General features: G+C 34.1%; 1 protein-coding gene across 1 annotated transcript in view; it reads left to right on the top strand.

The window, feature by feature from the left end:
• Nucleotides 1-16,768, top strand: part of CNTN5 (contactin 5) — a 1,382,461-nt gene that overhangs the window by 1,349,703 nt on the left and 15,990 nt on the right. Inside the window, exon 22 of the mRNA XM_043579878.1 lies at nt 16,196-16,382. Coding sequence (XP_043435813.1) covers nt 16,196-16,382 — 187 coding nt within the window. The remainder of the gene's footprint in view (nt 1-16,195; nt 16,383-16,768) is intronic.

Here is a 16,768-nt window from a genome sequence, read left to right as displayed (position 1 = left end):
TTTGATTTCCCTGACCCAGATCCCTTTCATTGTGCTTTCTCTCCCTGTTCCTCAATTGACTTGCAGCCTGGCTCTGTGACCTGGATTGGCAGTCAAATATGGATCTTGTAGTCCCTAAACTGCCTGTATGTTTCATTTGAATCTCATTTATTTATTCACCTAATATTTATTGACTGTCTACTATGTTTTGGTGAAATGCGTGGGATAAAACAATAAGTAAAATAGACAGTGTCCCTGCCCTATGAAGCTCACACTCTAGCAAGGAAGATTCTGTTTCTTTTGTTTTTGTTTTTTGGCTTTTGTTTTCTAATTGCAACCTGACCTCTTGACCTAAATTCCAGGTAGCTCCTTTTGCTTGATGACTTGATCTTTTCCTTTTCTTTTTTTAATTTAAATCCAAGTTAGTTAACATAAGTGTAATAGTGATTTCAGAAATAGAATTTAGTGATTCATCATTTACATATAAAACCCAGTGCTCATCCCAACAAATGTCCTCCTTAATGCCCCTTGCCCCTTTAGCCCTTCCCCCCACCCAAAACCCTGCCAGCAACCCTGTTTGTTCTCTGTATATAAGAGAATCTTATGGCTTATTGCCCTCTCTGTTTTTATCTTATTTTTGCTTCCTTTTCCCTACGTTCATCTGTATTGTTCCTTAAATTCCACATGAGTGAAATCATATGATATTTATCTTTCTCTGACTTATTTGGTTTAGCCTAATACATTCTAGTTCCATCTACATTGTTGTAAATGGCAAAATTTCATTCTTTTTGATCACCAAGTAATATTCCATTATATATATATATATATATATATATATATATACACATATACACACACACACACACACACACACACATACACACACACACATATATACATATACATACATACATACATACATAACATCATCTTTATTATCCATTCATCAGTTGAGGGACATTTGGGCTCTTTCCATACTTAGGCTATTGTGAATAATGCTACTATAAACATTGGGATGCATGTGCCCCTTCAAATCTGCATTTTTGAATCCTTTATATAAATGTCTAGTAGTGTGATTGCTGTGTCATAGGGTAGTTCTATTTTTAATTTTTTGAGGAACCTCCATACTGTTTTTCAGAGTGGCTGCACTAGTTTGCATTCCCACCAACAACACAAAAAGTTTCCTCTTTCTCCACATCCTTGCCAACATCTGTTATTTCCTAGTTGTTAATTTTAGCCATTCTGAGAGGTGTGAGGTGGTATCTCATTGTGGTTTAATTTGTATTTCCCTGATGATGAGTGATGTTGAACATCTTTCACGTGTCTTTTGGCCATCTGGATATCTTCTTTGGAAAAGTGTCTATTCCTGTCTTCTACCCATTTCTTCACTGGATTATTTGTTTTTTTGATGTTGAGTTTGGCAAATTCTTTATAGATTTTGGATACTAGCCCTTCATCTGATATGTCATTTGCAAATATCTTTTCCCATTCTGTTTGTTGCCTTTTAGTTTTGTTGATTGTTTCCTTTGCAGTGCAGACCATGTTTATCTTGATGAGGTCCCAATAGTTCATTTTTGCTTTTAATTCCCTTGCCTTTGGAGATGTGTCAAGCAAGAAATTGCTGCGGCTGAGGTCAAAGAAGTTGTTGCCTGTTTTCTCTTCTAGGGTTTTGATGGCTTCCTGTCTTACATTTGGGTCTTTCATCCACTTGGTGTTTATTTTTGTGTGGGGTGCAAGAAAATGGTCCAGGTCCATTCTTCTGCATGTTGCTGTCCAGTTTTTCCAACCCCATTTCTTGAAGAGACTGTCTTTTTTCCACTGGATATTCTTTACTGCTTTGTCAAATATTGGTTGGCCATATGTTTATGGGTCCAATTTTGGGTTCTCTATTCTGTTTCATTCATCTGAGTGTCTGTTTTGTGCTAGTGCTATACTGTCTTGATGGCTACAGCTTTGTAACACAGCTTGAAGTTTGGAATTATGATGCCTCCAGTTTTGGTTTTCTTTTTCAGGATTGTGTTGGCTATTCAGGGTCTTTTCTGGTTCCATACAAATTTTAGAATTGTTTGTTCTAGCTTGGTGAAGAATGTTGGTGTTATTTTGATAGGGATTGCATTGAATAGTAGATTTTTTTAGTAGTATCCACATTTTACCAATATTTGTTCTTCCAATCCACGAGCATGGAATGTTTTTCCACTTTTTTGTGTGTCTTCTTTAGTTTCTTTTATAAGTTTTCTATAATTTTCAATGTATAGATTTTTCACCTCTTTGGTTAGGTTTATTCATAGGTATTATATGGTTTTTAGTGCAATTGTAAATGGGATTGATTCCTTGATATCTATTTTGTATATTGCATTTCTGATCTTAAGGTATGCTTCTTTTATCCCTACTTTCTTGAGAATTTTTATAAATAAAGGGTGCTGTATTTGTCAAATGCTTTTTCTGCATCTATTAAGAGGATCATGTGGTCCTCATCCTTTCTCCAAACGTTCATGGTCTTCACAAAATTTTTCTCATGGTTGATTTCAAGTTTCATAGTGTTGTGAGCTGAAAATATGCAAGGTATGATCTTTGTGCCTCAATACATGATCTATTCTGGAGAATGCTCCATGTGCACTCAAGAAGAATGTGTATTCTGCTGCTTTAGGATGAAATGTCCTGAATTTATCTGTTAATTCTTGATGACTTTATCTTGACATTCTTTTCTCTGATATAGCCAGGCCTATAAAGCAGCTTCAAGAATCTCAATAGGATGCTTCCCCTGATACCATCTTTTAATAATCAACTCACATTTGTCATTTTTGCCTTTACAAGGAAGCCTCTACTACATCTTAATTGTTTTTAAAAAATAATGAACCAGGCATTTTTACTTAAACTATGTTCATCTGCAATGAACTTAACACTTACAAATACATTAACCACTTAATTAAATTCAAACTAATTTGTATTATTAATTTACTAATTGCTTTATCTAGTAAAATGGTCATGCCAATTGAAATTGTAGGAATACCTAAGCATAAAAATAGGGTCAGAATGATGACATCCCCTAGCCCACCAGAAAAAGACTTCAATGGTAGGGGACTCAGGACATTTTAGTAATATTATCTCTTTTCATTTATAAGTAGGCTCAACCATGGACATTTGTAAATGTCACAATTAGACAAGATTAGGACTCTGTTATCAAAAGAAACAAGATGGTCTTGTTTTTTCAAAAGTTTTTAAGATTGCCTTCTACAAGTCTAGTACTACTTCACAAAAAATGACAATCTAAGGAAATAAAAATGAATATCAAATCACAAATGTAGACACTGATCCATCTAATTGTATTTTACATATATTTTGAACAATTTTTTTGATGTTCTCTTAGAGCCACCAATTGGGAATTTGGGTTACCTACATGGAAGTTGCTTCAGATTTCATGGCTGCATAGACTAACTTTAGAAAGCACTGACATTGACATATGTGAAATTCTACTTTATGACATGCAGCATAGTTGACAATTGAAACTGGACTATATTTATTGGGCAACTTTTACTCATGAATAACCATGACTATCCCATCTGGATTGTCATCCCTGTCATTGGCTTATGCAAGTATATTATTAGGTTCAGTTTTGAATTTATGAATCCACCAGCATTCAGTGTCTTGTGAATGGTAATGCCTGAATCCTAAAGTAGAGCCTCTCAAGCTTTTCTGAGAAAACTAGGATTTTTATGTGCATACAAAATCAGAGCAGAAGCCAGTCTGGCAAGAAGGGGGACTAAAGAAAGTTAAGGCCAAATTTTATCATGTTTTCTTTGATTTTTCCAGATCAGGCAAGATGAAGGAAAAATGTGTGATAGTGGAATGTTGGATGATTCATTTTTTTTTCATTCCTTCACTCAAGGATTTATTTAGCATCAGGCACTGTGCCAGGCAGTGGAAATGCAAAAATTAATAAGATCTAGTGCCTGCTCTCAAAAATCTCATAATCTAAAATTAAAGGATGTTTGTGGGAAATTTAAGTAAATAAAAGAAAGAGAAAGACACCAGAACAATACAATTACCATGCCCATAATTATCTAGGGATTCCTTAGCATCCTGATTCCCTCAAGAAACATTAGTGAGAATAAACCCATTCCAGTGCCCTATATGGGTATCAGTTTCTGCTTGTGTTGGCATACATCTATCCCTACAAAGTGCTCAATTTTCTTGAATAAAATAATAAATACAAATAAAATTTTTACTGAATAAAATAAGAATAATTTTTTGGACATAATTTTTAAAAAGTATTATGTTGTATGGTCTGCCTGTGAAACAAAATCCCCCATGATTACCAAATTTATGGTACTTGTATTTTTTTTGTATCCCTTTTATAACAGCATTATTAACTGTATTTTTTTGTATCTTGTTAATGGCTAGAATCATTTAATAATAAGCAACAATGTATTTTTGTAGCAAGGGGTGCACAGTGTTCCAGTTTTAGTTCCAAACTTTTTGATGCTTACTTTTAAGAGAAACAAAACACAAAACAACTTGTCTCATTTTACAATTCTCATTAAAAGGCACCCCTGACAACTCCTTTTCCTGGACTATGTTCAACACTTGTATGTATTTATCTTAGACCTTTCAGAGGATATGTAACTAAGAAGTTCATTCTAAACATGTCACTAAAGCCATTTTCAGTTATAGATGGCACTGAAAAGACACCAGTTGAGGTTTGCTGTATAAAATAAGTCGTGGGGGGATTTCTTAAGAGGAGAAAGGATGAGATTGTTGTTCTATATTTTATGATCTGACTTTCTAATCATCAGAACATAAGATAAAAACAGATAGGCCTACTCCTGTCTTACAATAACTCCTGCCAGGCAGATTGCCTTTACTTTGTATAGCAGGAGGTGGGAAAGAATGTGTGTGTGTGGTGAAAAATGGAGTTTCAGATACACATTAAAGGGGAAAAGAAACCAAAATATAGCCAATCACCAAAGGCTAAAACAAAGGCTATTTTATTTTCTATATGGTGTGTGGGTAGCTGCTATTATACAGATTCTGTTTGGCTTTTCATTTTGACTATATAAAAATAAGAATATTAAAACTAAACAGCAAAAAGAAAAAAAAGATGCCAATTCTACTTTTTTTTCTTAAATTCTGCAGACTTGATTTAAATCAAATAAATTCCATGTTGCTATCATTAGATTTCTTTCTTAGGTTATTTTCATAGATGGGGAGGTTAACTAAAACTATATTTTTCAAAAATCAGCAGATTGAAGGAAATTGAAAAAGGAACATTTCAGGTACTTGTTCCTTCTGCTGTCCTATTGAAAGGCAACTATAGAGTTCTTATAGAGCAATTAATAACTCAGTTTACTATGTTTCTGTTTAATTTCCTTCTAGATACATTGCTTCATGAAAAAATTCTCTAATCCAAACCACTTTCTCACAATTTTTTTACTAAAATTTTTACATAAAACATTTTATTTTTGAGAATGTAAGAATATTTACCTGAATGTATTGTTTTATACACATAAAGGACCAAAAGGATATTGATGACATCCTTTATCATAGTTTATTTCCCATTTTTCACTCTTCTACACAAATGTGAATTTACTGTACTACCTCTAAGCAGGAGTTTTCTCAGTCCTAAATCCAGCCATCCTCAGTTTACCATATGTCCATCCACAGTCTCACTTTATGTAATATAGCACACATTTGTACACACAGAACACCCATACAAACGATGAAACCACAAATGTAGACATCAACCCATTTAATTTTACAAATACTTGGACCATTTTTGCTGGAATTCTCTTAGATGACCCATTTGATAATTACCAAATTGCTAATTGCTCCTTTTGAGCAATGGGTTTATATCTTAACACCTATGTATTGTGGTCTAGAGGTACTAAATGAGTGTTGAACAGATAGATACAGCCATGGTCTTGGTTACTATACTAAGAAATTGACAAATGTTATAAAGTGCTTGAACATAAACACACACAAAAGGAAGCTTTAAAAAGGACATACTAAGCATTATAAAAATGTCTATACTAATTGACCACTATTTACTAAATGACTGACACTTAATTTACAAAATAGCAATATTTTTAAATCTGCATATAGGAAAGAGCACAAATTATAATGTACAATTCAATAAATTACCACTAAGTAAGCATACCTGTGTAACTACAGTCCAGGTCACGAAACAAAACATTACTAAGAGCTAGAAACCCACCTTGTTGTTTACTATAGTTTTTTGTTTTGTTTTGTTTTTTGTTTTTTGAGAGCACAAGGCGGGGAGGCAGAGACAGAGGGAGAGGGAGCATCCCAAGCAGGCTCTACAGTGTCAGTGCAGAGTCTGATGTGGGGCTCAACTCAGGAACCATGAGATTATGACCTGAGCCAAAATCAAGAGTCAAAGCTTAACTGACTGAGGCACCCAGGTGCCCCAGTACTGTCACTATCCTTATTCATACTCTCTTAAAAACCAACATCTTCACTTCTGATTGGTTTTCACTGTTTTTGAAATTATAGGGAGATTTTTATATCTTGTATTTTTTACTTAACATTATATTGGTAAGATTCATTCATATTGTTACAGACTTTCTCTCAAACTACATTGATTGAGTATCCCACAATTTATTTGTCATTCAATCATTGATGGATATTAAGGCTGTTTCCAGTTTGGGTCTATTGTGAATAGAGTTGTCTATAAAGACAATTTTGGAAGAATTATCCATTTGCAATATTGTCTCCTAATCCATGATTATTGTATACTCCCCTTGGGGTTTTTTTAGGTTTTCTTTGATCTTTATCAATATAGATCTTACACATCTTTTCTTAGATTTATCGCTATTTTATTGTTTTGATTCTATTGTAATGGTGATCTTTATTTTTATTTATATTTATTTTCTTTAACTTTGTAATATGAAAATTATGTGAAATATACAGAGAAGCATAGTAAATTTCTACATACTCAACATGCACCTTCAACCAATATGAACTAATGAATGACGTTTTATATGTTACACCATTTAATCAATTCTTCTAATTATTTTAAGGCAAATCTCAGAAATTACATCATTTCCCTCAACATATTTTATAATAAATTTCTAAATATATGCATTTAAAAATTTCTACGTTTCTGTGGGGCCTGGGTGGCTCAGTCAGTTAAGCATCAAGTTCTTGATTTCAGCTCAGGTCATGATCTCACGGTTTATAGGTTTGAGACTTGCATAGGGCTCCACACTAACATCATGGAACCTGCTTGTGATTCTCTCCCTCCCTCTCTCTCTCTTCCCCTCCCCCACTTGTGCACTCTCTCTCTTCTCTCTCTCTCTCTCTCTCTCTCTGTCAATAAATAAATAAATAAATAAATTTTTAAAATGCCACATTTCTGTTTTCTAAGGACTTGCATGTTGAAGAATGCACTCAGTTTAAACAGCAGCAAACTCAAAAATCTCACCCAATACAGCTGCTTTAAGGTTGGGTAGATTTTTCTTGGTTGCTGACTACATTTTTACCCAGACTTACAGTTATTCTCTCTGAGCAAGCATAGCCAAGAACTTGAACAGAGTTTACTCTGGGATTTTCAGTCTTACTGTTTTTGCAGTTCTCTTATTTCTTGAATTTCTCTGTTAGATTTCCAGTTGTTCCTTCTGCATCCAACTCCATCCTTTGTTTCCCCAGCTGGTAAGGGGGCAGTCATATTCTGACACCAGAGTCATATTTTCAAACAAAACAGCTGTAACTTACCTGTTGCACTTTCAGGTTTCAAGAGTAAACTCTCCTCTGGCTTCTGGCTTCTTTTGGATGCTTGCCAATTTTTTTCAATTCGCATCTAGGGCAAGATTTGCATGACCACTTTTCTGAGCCACCATTTATTTCCATCATTGTCTTTAATATCTCTCTAAGATCTGTGGTATTAGTGTCTATCAATAATTTGTATATCCTCTCCTCTTTCTACTCTCTCCCTCTCACCCTTTCTCTGATCGAAAGAGGCTTACAATTTTTTTTGTCTTTTCAAAGAATTAACTTTGTTTTTTTTTCCTTTTTCTTTATTTGCACTTTTTTTCAGTACATTGAATACCGCTCCTATCTTTATGATAACCATCTTTCTAGTTTATTTGGGTATTTCGGCTTTTCGTCTTTTCTAATACATACATTAACACTATACATCTCCAAACTCTGCATTCCTAGTACCTTATATAGAGGAAACCGTATAGTATGGTTAAATACATAATATATTTTTTAAAGATTTATATTCTTCTACCTAAAAATATTAACTTTCATATCAAAACTTTTGTTTTTTCATTTAATTGGTATGCATTAAGAGGCTATGATGTTCACAGCTCATCTCACAAAACATATTTATGCACATTAGTTATAATAAAATATTCCCAGAATTTTCATTATTCAACATGCTGCATTTTACAACATTTGAGTAAAGGGAAGAGAACAAACATTTGTAAAACACCTGCACTAAACTACATGCATTAAGAACAAATTCAATTATATTTATAACCAATCTTCTTTAGTATATTTCTAGATAGTAATAACAGTTTCTAGGAAAAATAAATACAAATTTATTCAGTAAATTATATTCTTTGTTATGTTCTTGCTGAATTTAAACCTCCTCACCTCATATCCTCTAATCACTGTTGAACTGCCTCATAAATATTCAAAAGTTTAACTAAGCATTGTTTATTTATATTATTTGATTCATTGAATTGCATCCTTTATAGTAAAATTACTGCTAGGCACAAAGCAACTACTATGTATGAAATCTAATAATACCGACTGCCAGCATATCTCAGAGTATTGATTGTAAATAGCCAATTTAATAACTATCCCTAGTGCTAAACTCAGGAGATTAGGACGCTGGAGATCAACTAAATTGAGGCAAGCAGAGACATTCCTGACTGAAACAAATTCATCTTCCATGGGAAGTGTGTTCCTCATGTATAAGATTTAAAGCTCTCAGTAAGGACATGGCTAAAATTAGGAGTTACATAAGAAAAGAGGAATGTAAAAGGCAATTTAAGCATTATTAGGGAAAAGATCATAGTGTTTCAAAGTTTCTCTGAAGGTGAGGAATTACTAGAGAAAGCAGCCTAGAAATGAAATGTCTGCCTTCTCACTCTCAGTTTACATTAGTTACAACTTTTGAATTTAGGAATGGCAGTGAATTAAATTGAGACATATAAAACTAGCTTTTCTTGATTTCTCTTAAAGTAACCTGAAACCTTGGGGCGCCTGGGTGGCGCAGTCGGTTAAGCGTCCGACTTCAGCCAGGTCACGATCTCGCGGTCCGTGAGTTTGAGCCCCGCGTCAGGCTCTGGGCTGATGGCTCAGAGCATGGAGCCTGTTTCCGATTCTGTGTCTCCCTCTCTCTCTGCCCCTCCCCGTTCATGCTCTGTCTCTCTCTGTCCCAAAAATAAATAAAAACGTTGAGAAAAAAAAATTTAAAAAAAATAAAAAAATAAAGTAACCTGAAACCATAAGAAAAAAAGACAATCCTTATTGCAATTGCAATGAGGGAAATGAAACAAAAATATTTGTAGCATGTTCTAGGTTTTTCTTTCCTTTCATCTTTATGCAATGACCCAGCCTCAAAATCCCATTTTCTAATGTTCAAGCAAAGAATGAAATCACCTCTGGGCCCCTTCCCCTTTATCTTTTTCTTCAGTGAAACAAAATAAAGTCACACACATGAAGCTTTGTCTCTCAGATCAGGCCTCAGTAGATTTCTTTGTGTTGCTTGGAGAACAGGAGTGGAAGCTTGTACTAACACTGATAATCTAGCATCTACCTGTACAGTATAGGCCACTGGTCTGGGTTATACAGTTTAGAGATGGATGTCTCCCCTTTCAAATAAATTTTAATTCCTTTTTAGAATACCATTAAAGATCTGTTAGGTAAGATTCAGGTATGATTAAGCAGAAGAAAACTCTCTGAAAGAAAGAAAGAAATTATAAGGTTCAGCATGAATTCCTTCCCTTATAAGAGATTTTCTTGTAAATCAGAAGAAAAATTTTAAACGAGTCTAGATAATGATGAGAAAAGAATATTTCTTATGTATTTAAAGAGTGATCCAGAATATGAAGAGAAGGCAATAAAATAAAAACCAAAGTAACTAAAATAAAATATTCATTAGAAACAATAAAATGCAAATGTAATACTAGTAAATATTTAAACCAGTGCTTCAGAATACAAACTTGAGAAGTTATCCCAGAATACAAAGTAAATGAATAAGGAAATTTTAAGGTGAGAGAAAAGATGGCAGACATGAAAGACAAAAGAAATTTGGTCCATAAGCAGTAGATATCTGCTAAGAGGACTGAATATATAGAGCAAAAGCAATAACAACAACTAAGAAAATAAAAATAAAAAATAAATAGTCCAAAATCGAAGTAACTAAAATATATTCCACAGAGTTTCAGGAAATATTAGTCTTAACAACTCATTCTTTGGCATTCCCATAACTATCACCAAAGTCTGTTGATTTCATCTTCTAAATATTGCTTGACTCCCTATGTGTCTCCACATCCACCACTATAACCCTTGTTCAGGCTACACTTATTTCTTACCCAGACTCTGGTAATGCCTTCCAACCACTCTCCTGTGTCTACACTAGTTCTTTTCCAATTCAAAGGCTTTTTTGACTCACCATTATCCCAGTTGCCTACAGACAGTTCTTGATAAATAATACATATTCAAAAAAAATTTTAATGAAGAATTGATAATCTTTAAAAATTCAAGTCCTAGTAAAATACTTACATTTCAATATGCATAATCAAAAAAACTACACTCCCTAGAAGAAAGAGTAAGTTACTTTCAAAGGTGCAAAAATCAATTACTCTTTGCAACATTAAGTAACAACACAAAATAGAGCTATGTTTATTACATTCAAGGAGTACAATATTGAATTAACAGTGATCACCGAGTGCAATTAATGATGTAGAAATAAGTGACTACTGGAACTAAGAAAAAAAAGTATTTTTTTAAATCTAACAAGCTAGCAAAAATCAGGATAAGATAAAATATTAGGGAGACTTCTTCACTGATTTTGTATATAATCACAATTCACCCAGTAACTGTACACTACAAATGGCAAAAATCATGGATTTTAGGCCTTGCACCTTTATGTAAGAGAACTGGATTGTGTGTGACATGAATATCTTAGAACTATCACATCAAAAAAATGAAATATACTATCTGCATAGTTAAAATTGTAATTATCCTGGAGATCCAACTTTGGGAAAAAATGGATATTTACTAAGAAGAGCTATCCTGAAAATTTAGGCTCAAATGTACACTCTTACAGGTATTGGCTGAGTCAGATAATAAGAATTATTTATCACTGATAATATCATATGTTATTATAATTTTAAGTAAATTTTTTGGGAGACAAAATCAGAAAATCAAAACAATATGAAGAATTTCAAAAACAGGATACTAGTAGACTTACAAATAATAAAAATCATAAATATTAAAACATCAAGAAAAAAATATTTCAAGTAGTTGAGTGATAACAAGGGAACTATCTAAAACCGATTCATAAAACTGAGGTAAATAGTATTTTGCCTGTTTTATAAACAAGGATATAGAGATTCAGTGGTTAAGTAATTTGTTCCATTATATCCAGCTTACAGATAAAAAAAGTAAGTTTCAAATATAGCCATTCTGGCCCCAATCCCATGATCTACCTAGAGTTTACAATAATATGGTATATCTCTTAGACTCATGTACTTTTTTTTGAAATGAAAATTTGTACAAACTATTTGAAAATGAGTGTGACATTTTATGTATCAAAAAACAGAACATTTTTCATATCTTTACACCCCATAATCTCCTATGTGGGATTTTATTCTGGGGAATTAATCCAGTATGCAGAAATCAATACAGATGAAGACATTCATGACAATACTTTGATTAAAAGAGCATCAGTTGGAAACTACCCAAATGTTCCACAATAGGACAATGGTTAAATATTTGGTACACAGGGGCACCTGGGTGGCTTAGTCAGTTAAGTGTCTGACTCTTGATTTCAGCTCAGGTCATGATCTCATTGTGAGTTTGAGCCCCTCATCAGGCTCTGTGCTGACAGCATGGAGCCTGCCTAGGATTCTCTCTCCCTCTCAATCTGTCCCTCCCCTGCTCACAGACTCTCCCTCTCTGTCTCTCTCTGAAAAATAAATAAATAACCATTTTTTAAAAATAATATTTTTACACAGACATATGATAGAATTTTACTTTGAAAAAGTGAGAAAATATGTATATGTATATGTAGCTATAATGTTAGAAAACAAAAGTAGGACATACAGTTATAGGTATATAACAATATTCAATATATGTAATGAAACTATAGGGAGAGATACACACACACACACACAAAAGACAATTATCTGAAGTTGGCAAAATAGTCAGTTATCTTTACTTCTGGTTTGTGATATTTATGTCTTTTTTAATGCTTTTAACCTAATGTTTCAAATGATCTCATTTGGAGTTCAAAGTTTATGGGTTGATGAAATCTATCATCAGGGTGGAAATCGAATCATGGAGAAAGAAATAAAATAAAGAAATTTCAACTTTAGAAGGTGTGTGTGACTTGTGAATACTACATTACCTCCACTCTAACTTAAGAATCATGAGAGAAGCATAATGGTAAACTCCAAATATTTTTTGGTTTTGTTTTGCCCTTTTTCCCATCAAAAAAATAAATAAATAAAGGAAAATAATTATCATTTCACTGTGAAAGTAACAACTCCTCCTATTCCTGTTTTTTAAACATGATAGAAAGAGAATGTATGCTTTTTTTTTAGGTTTCTCTATAGGTGTTATTTTTTTTTTGGTGCTTTTTTATTAAGCTTTTTATTTAAAACCTAGTATAGTTAACATACAGTGTTATGTTAGTTTCAGGTGTACAATATAGTGATTCAACAGTTTCATACATCATTACTCAGTGCTCATCACAATAAGTGTACTCTTAATCCCTTCACTTATTTCACCTACCCCCCCTAATATTCTTTGTTTTAAACAAGTACCCTTAGTTAAAGTTATTTTTTTTTCAGCAAGAACATGTTTTACTTGATGCATACTTCAGAATACACTCTAAGTTTAGCTGATGCAAGAAGAATTTTTGTTTTTTTCACATTCAGTTACTTAAGAAACATTTTATCTGTCACTTAGGATGCTTTATTTTAGGGTGATTAATCGGAACATTAAACATTCAATATTTAGAATTCCAAAATTTATAGTTGAAATCTGTATCAAATCTGTATCAAAATTTGTCAAATTTGACCATACTCATCTCCCTCAAGTACGTATATTTAATCAATTTAAAATAATCTACCCAATTAAAGTAAATTAAAATAGAAAAGCAAGAATCAGATATACCACTGGAAAGGAAAGAGTCTGCTCATCCAACAACATCTCAGCCAATTTTGCAGTTTGAAAATAACTTAGATTTATTCAGTTAAAATATTCTCAAACACCAAGCAAGATAAGCTAGTTCTCAGAATTGGGAATAATGAGTCCATCATCATATAAAAGATAGGATTTTAGAGGAGTCCAGCTTTAATCAAATAGCTTTAATCAAACAGATATTTGAAGTTCAGTCAGTTCAAATCTGTGAAGAGACAGGGATGAGAAATAAGAATGCAATTATCTTTTTAGGCTTTAAAAAAAATAGAGAGATAGATATATACATAGATATACAAGATCTGTGTAAATGTATCAGACAGTTTTAGTCCCAAAGAACTAAACTACTCTAAATAGTTTAAGAGGTACTTTATTATAGTTATTAAATGCTTTACTAACTTATCAAGTTAAATTAATAGACTCCAGGGTGACTTGAAAGACCAAGAATGACTCTTAAAGTCAAACTATAGAATCAACACAAAGGAAGATGTCTTTTAAGCCACCAGCCCCAGAAGCACACTCCACTACCATGGTTAAGGAAGCCTCTATAATCAGGATGGTGCCACATTCAGGAAGCGGCTGTGATCTGGAGAGCTCTGCTACTGTTGCCGGTTCCAGAATCCCACCATGCCAACTATGATTTGTACCAATGAAATAAACATCCTGCGCCCTACTTCTTGACTAACAAAGCTGATGGTTAGACAATGAATCACTTATTAATGCTGCCTGGAGGGGCAGGGAGTGGAGGATAAGTAATGACTCCCTTAATGTGCTTACCAGCAGAAAAGAAGAAGCAGAAGTTCAATCTCCATCTCACTTTTATTTTCAAATGCCAGGCATATTCATCTGACTGGCTGAAGTTAAAACACATTGAATCCTAACTACAAAGGAGTCTTAAAAATAGTATTTTTAGCTCTCCATCCTCTTCAGTACAGGAAGACAACTGGAACGAGAGGAAATGGATGTTGAACACTAATGTACCATATCCCTTTGGTTACTCAACATACATACACATCATTTTCCACATTCAACAACCCTAAAAAGTAACAATAAGCAACAACCATATTCCAAACTGATATGGTACAAATGTAGCTTTTTAAAAATTTTAAACGTTTATTTATTTATTTTTTAGAGAGAGAGTACAAGCTGGGGAGGGGCAGAGAGAGAGGGAGAGAGAGACTCCAATACAGGCTCTGTACTGTCAGCACAGTGGCCCATGTGTGGTTCAAACCCACGAACTGTGAGATCATGACTTGAGCTGAAGTCAGACACAACCGACTGAGCCACCCAGGTGCCCCAACAAATATAGCTTTTACAAATGAAAATATATGTACCCTTTCCCCAAACAAGATTCAAATCTGTCCGTGTCAGGGTGAAAGTTTATTCTTCCTCTAATGAACTATATTAGAAAGTTACCTATGTACAACACTATATAAAATATCACAAGAAATAAGGGGCCCAAGTCATTTAATATGTATATACAAAACAGTACATGGAAGAAAGTATGGCTATTATAGTCTTCATTTAATAAAATTGCAGTTACAATTTATAACTGCCTTCTTCCTCTACTCATTTCTTATTCCCTTTGCCTTCAGCCAGCACCTAGGCTGGTAAAGACCTTTTAATTTGATATGGCGACTCAAATGTTTTTTCCTCAGAGATGAGAGCCTATAATGACTTCCTATGGCTACAGATGGAAATGGTAGTCTTTGGCATGCTCCAGAATATTTCAAATAACAAACCCCTTGCTGCCCACAATGTATGGCAGCACCCTTAGCTGAAAGAACATCTGGAAAATATGGTGTTTGGCTTTCTAGCCTCTACAGTAGACAAAGCACTTCAAGAAGCATGAAATGGGTGCAGTGATCCACTTCTTTCACCACAGTAATGAATAGGGGAAAAAAGCACTACTGTTCTATTACTTTTACCATAGTAAGTAGAGAAATAAAAACTACCCTTTTATCTACTTCTACATGGTTATGCTCTAAGGTCTGAAACAGCGTTAAGCTTTAGGTATATAAAGACAAGACAAAGTCACAAAGAAATTAAGTTTGGTACAAAAGCAGCCACCACAAACTTATAGTCAGGAAAGGTCATTTCTGCCTCCCTCCCAGATCCTAGCAATGTGACTTCTCTACATTTAGACCACTCCCAAGTACCATGAGTGTTATTAAACCCATACAGCTTAGGGGCACCTGGGTGGCTCCGTCGGTTGAGCGTCCGACTTCAGCTCGGGTCATGATCTCACAGTCTGTGAGTTTGAGCCCCGTGTCGGGCTCTGTGCTGACAGATCATAGCCCGGGGCCTGTTTCAGATTCTGTGTCTCCCTCTCTCTCTGACCCTCCCCCATTCATGCTCTGTCTCTCTCTTTGTCTCAAAAATAAAATAAAACGTTAAAAAAAAATACAGCTTGTATGACTCATCTTTATGTGGGGCCCAGGAGGAAATACTGTTCATGTCGATTTCTCAAATAATTCATTCAAAGCCCCATGGCTTTGAAAGGTAAAGTTTCTGATAACTTATGAGGGAAAAGCACTTCTTCAGTTTCTTTGAATAATTTTTCCTTAATGTCAGGATGTGTTTTTGACTCTTTCCAAGCAATTCATGCTACCAAGCTAGAAGATAGCACCTTTTGTGGCTCTGTTGAGTACTGCTAAGAAGCACACAGACACAGATCAGGCAATGACTGACTGATTTTTGCCTCATTAGTAACACCTGTTAATGTTTTGAGAAAACATCAAAAAAGAAAAAAAATCAAACAATCACAATCATAGGAGAAACTTCAAAGTTAATCTGTCATGTAATAATTTGTTGACAGGTCGGTTATCGGAAAGACATGGAACAAGAAGATGCAGCAGAAACAGTCAAAACTAGAGGAAATGAGTCATCTGTCATTCTAACAGGATTAGAAGGAAATACTTTATATCACTTCAGAGTGAGGGCTTATAATGGTGCTGGATATGGGCCACCTAGCAGTGAAGTGAGTGCAACCACCAAGAAATCCCGTAAGTGACCTGGGCTTTTTGTTTGTTTCAGACAAAAGGGGATATATCTGTTAACATTTCTGAAAGCCATGTGAGATACATAATAAAGAGAGCTAAAGGGGAGTTTTGATTCTTAGTCTTGCTTCAATGCTTAGATCTGAATTCCAAATCTAGCTCAAAAAAATTTTGTATTCACAGTAGATAAAGGTTATCTTCCTGTGAAACAAGGCCAAGCAATTTTGACACAGAAAGAAAATAAAAGGATTCTGGTTCAAAAGCTCAGTAGAGTAGCCATTAAAATGACACTCCTGGAGCAAAAACCTTCCTTATCTGACTCCAGCTGGAAAGAAGCCTATGGTGTCAGCCAACTACTAAACACAAGAAAAGACTGAAATACAAAGATTTAA

Source organism: Prionailurus bengalensis, chromosome D1 (assembly GCF_016509475.1).
Source record: "Prionailurus bengalensis isolate Pbe53 chromosome D1, Fcat_Pben_1.1_paternal_pri, whole genome shotgun sequence".
NCBI classification, from domain to species: Eukaryota; Metazoa; Chordata; class Mammalia; order Carnivora; family Felidae; genus Prionailurus; species Prionailurus bengalensis.
This window is presented reverse-complemented; position numbering and strand designations above follow the sequence as displayed.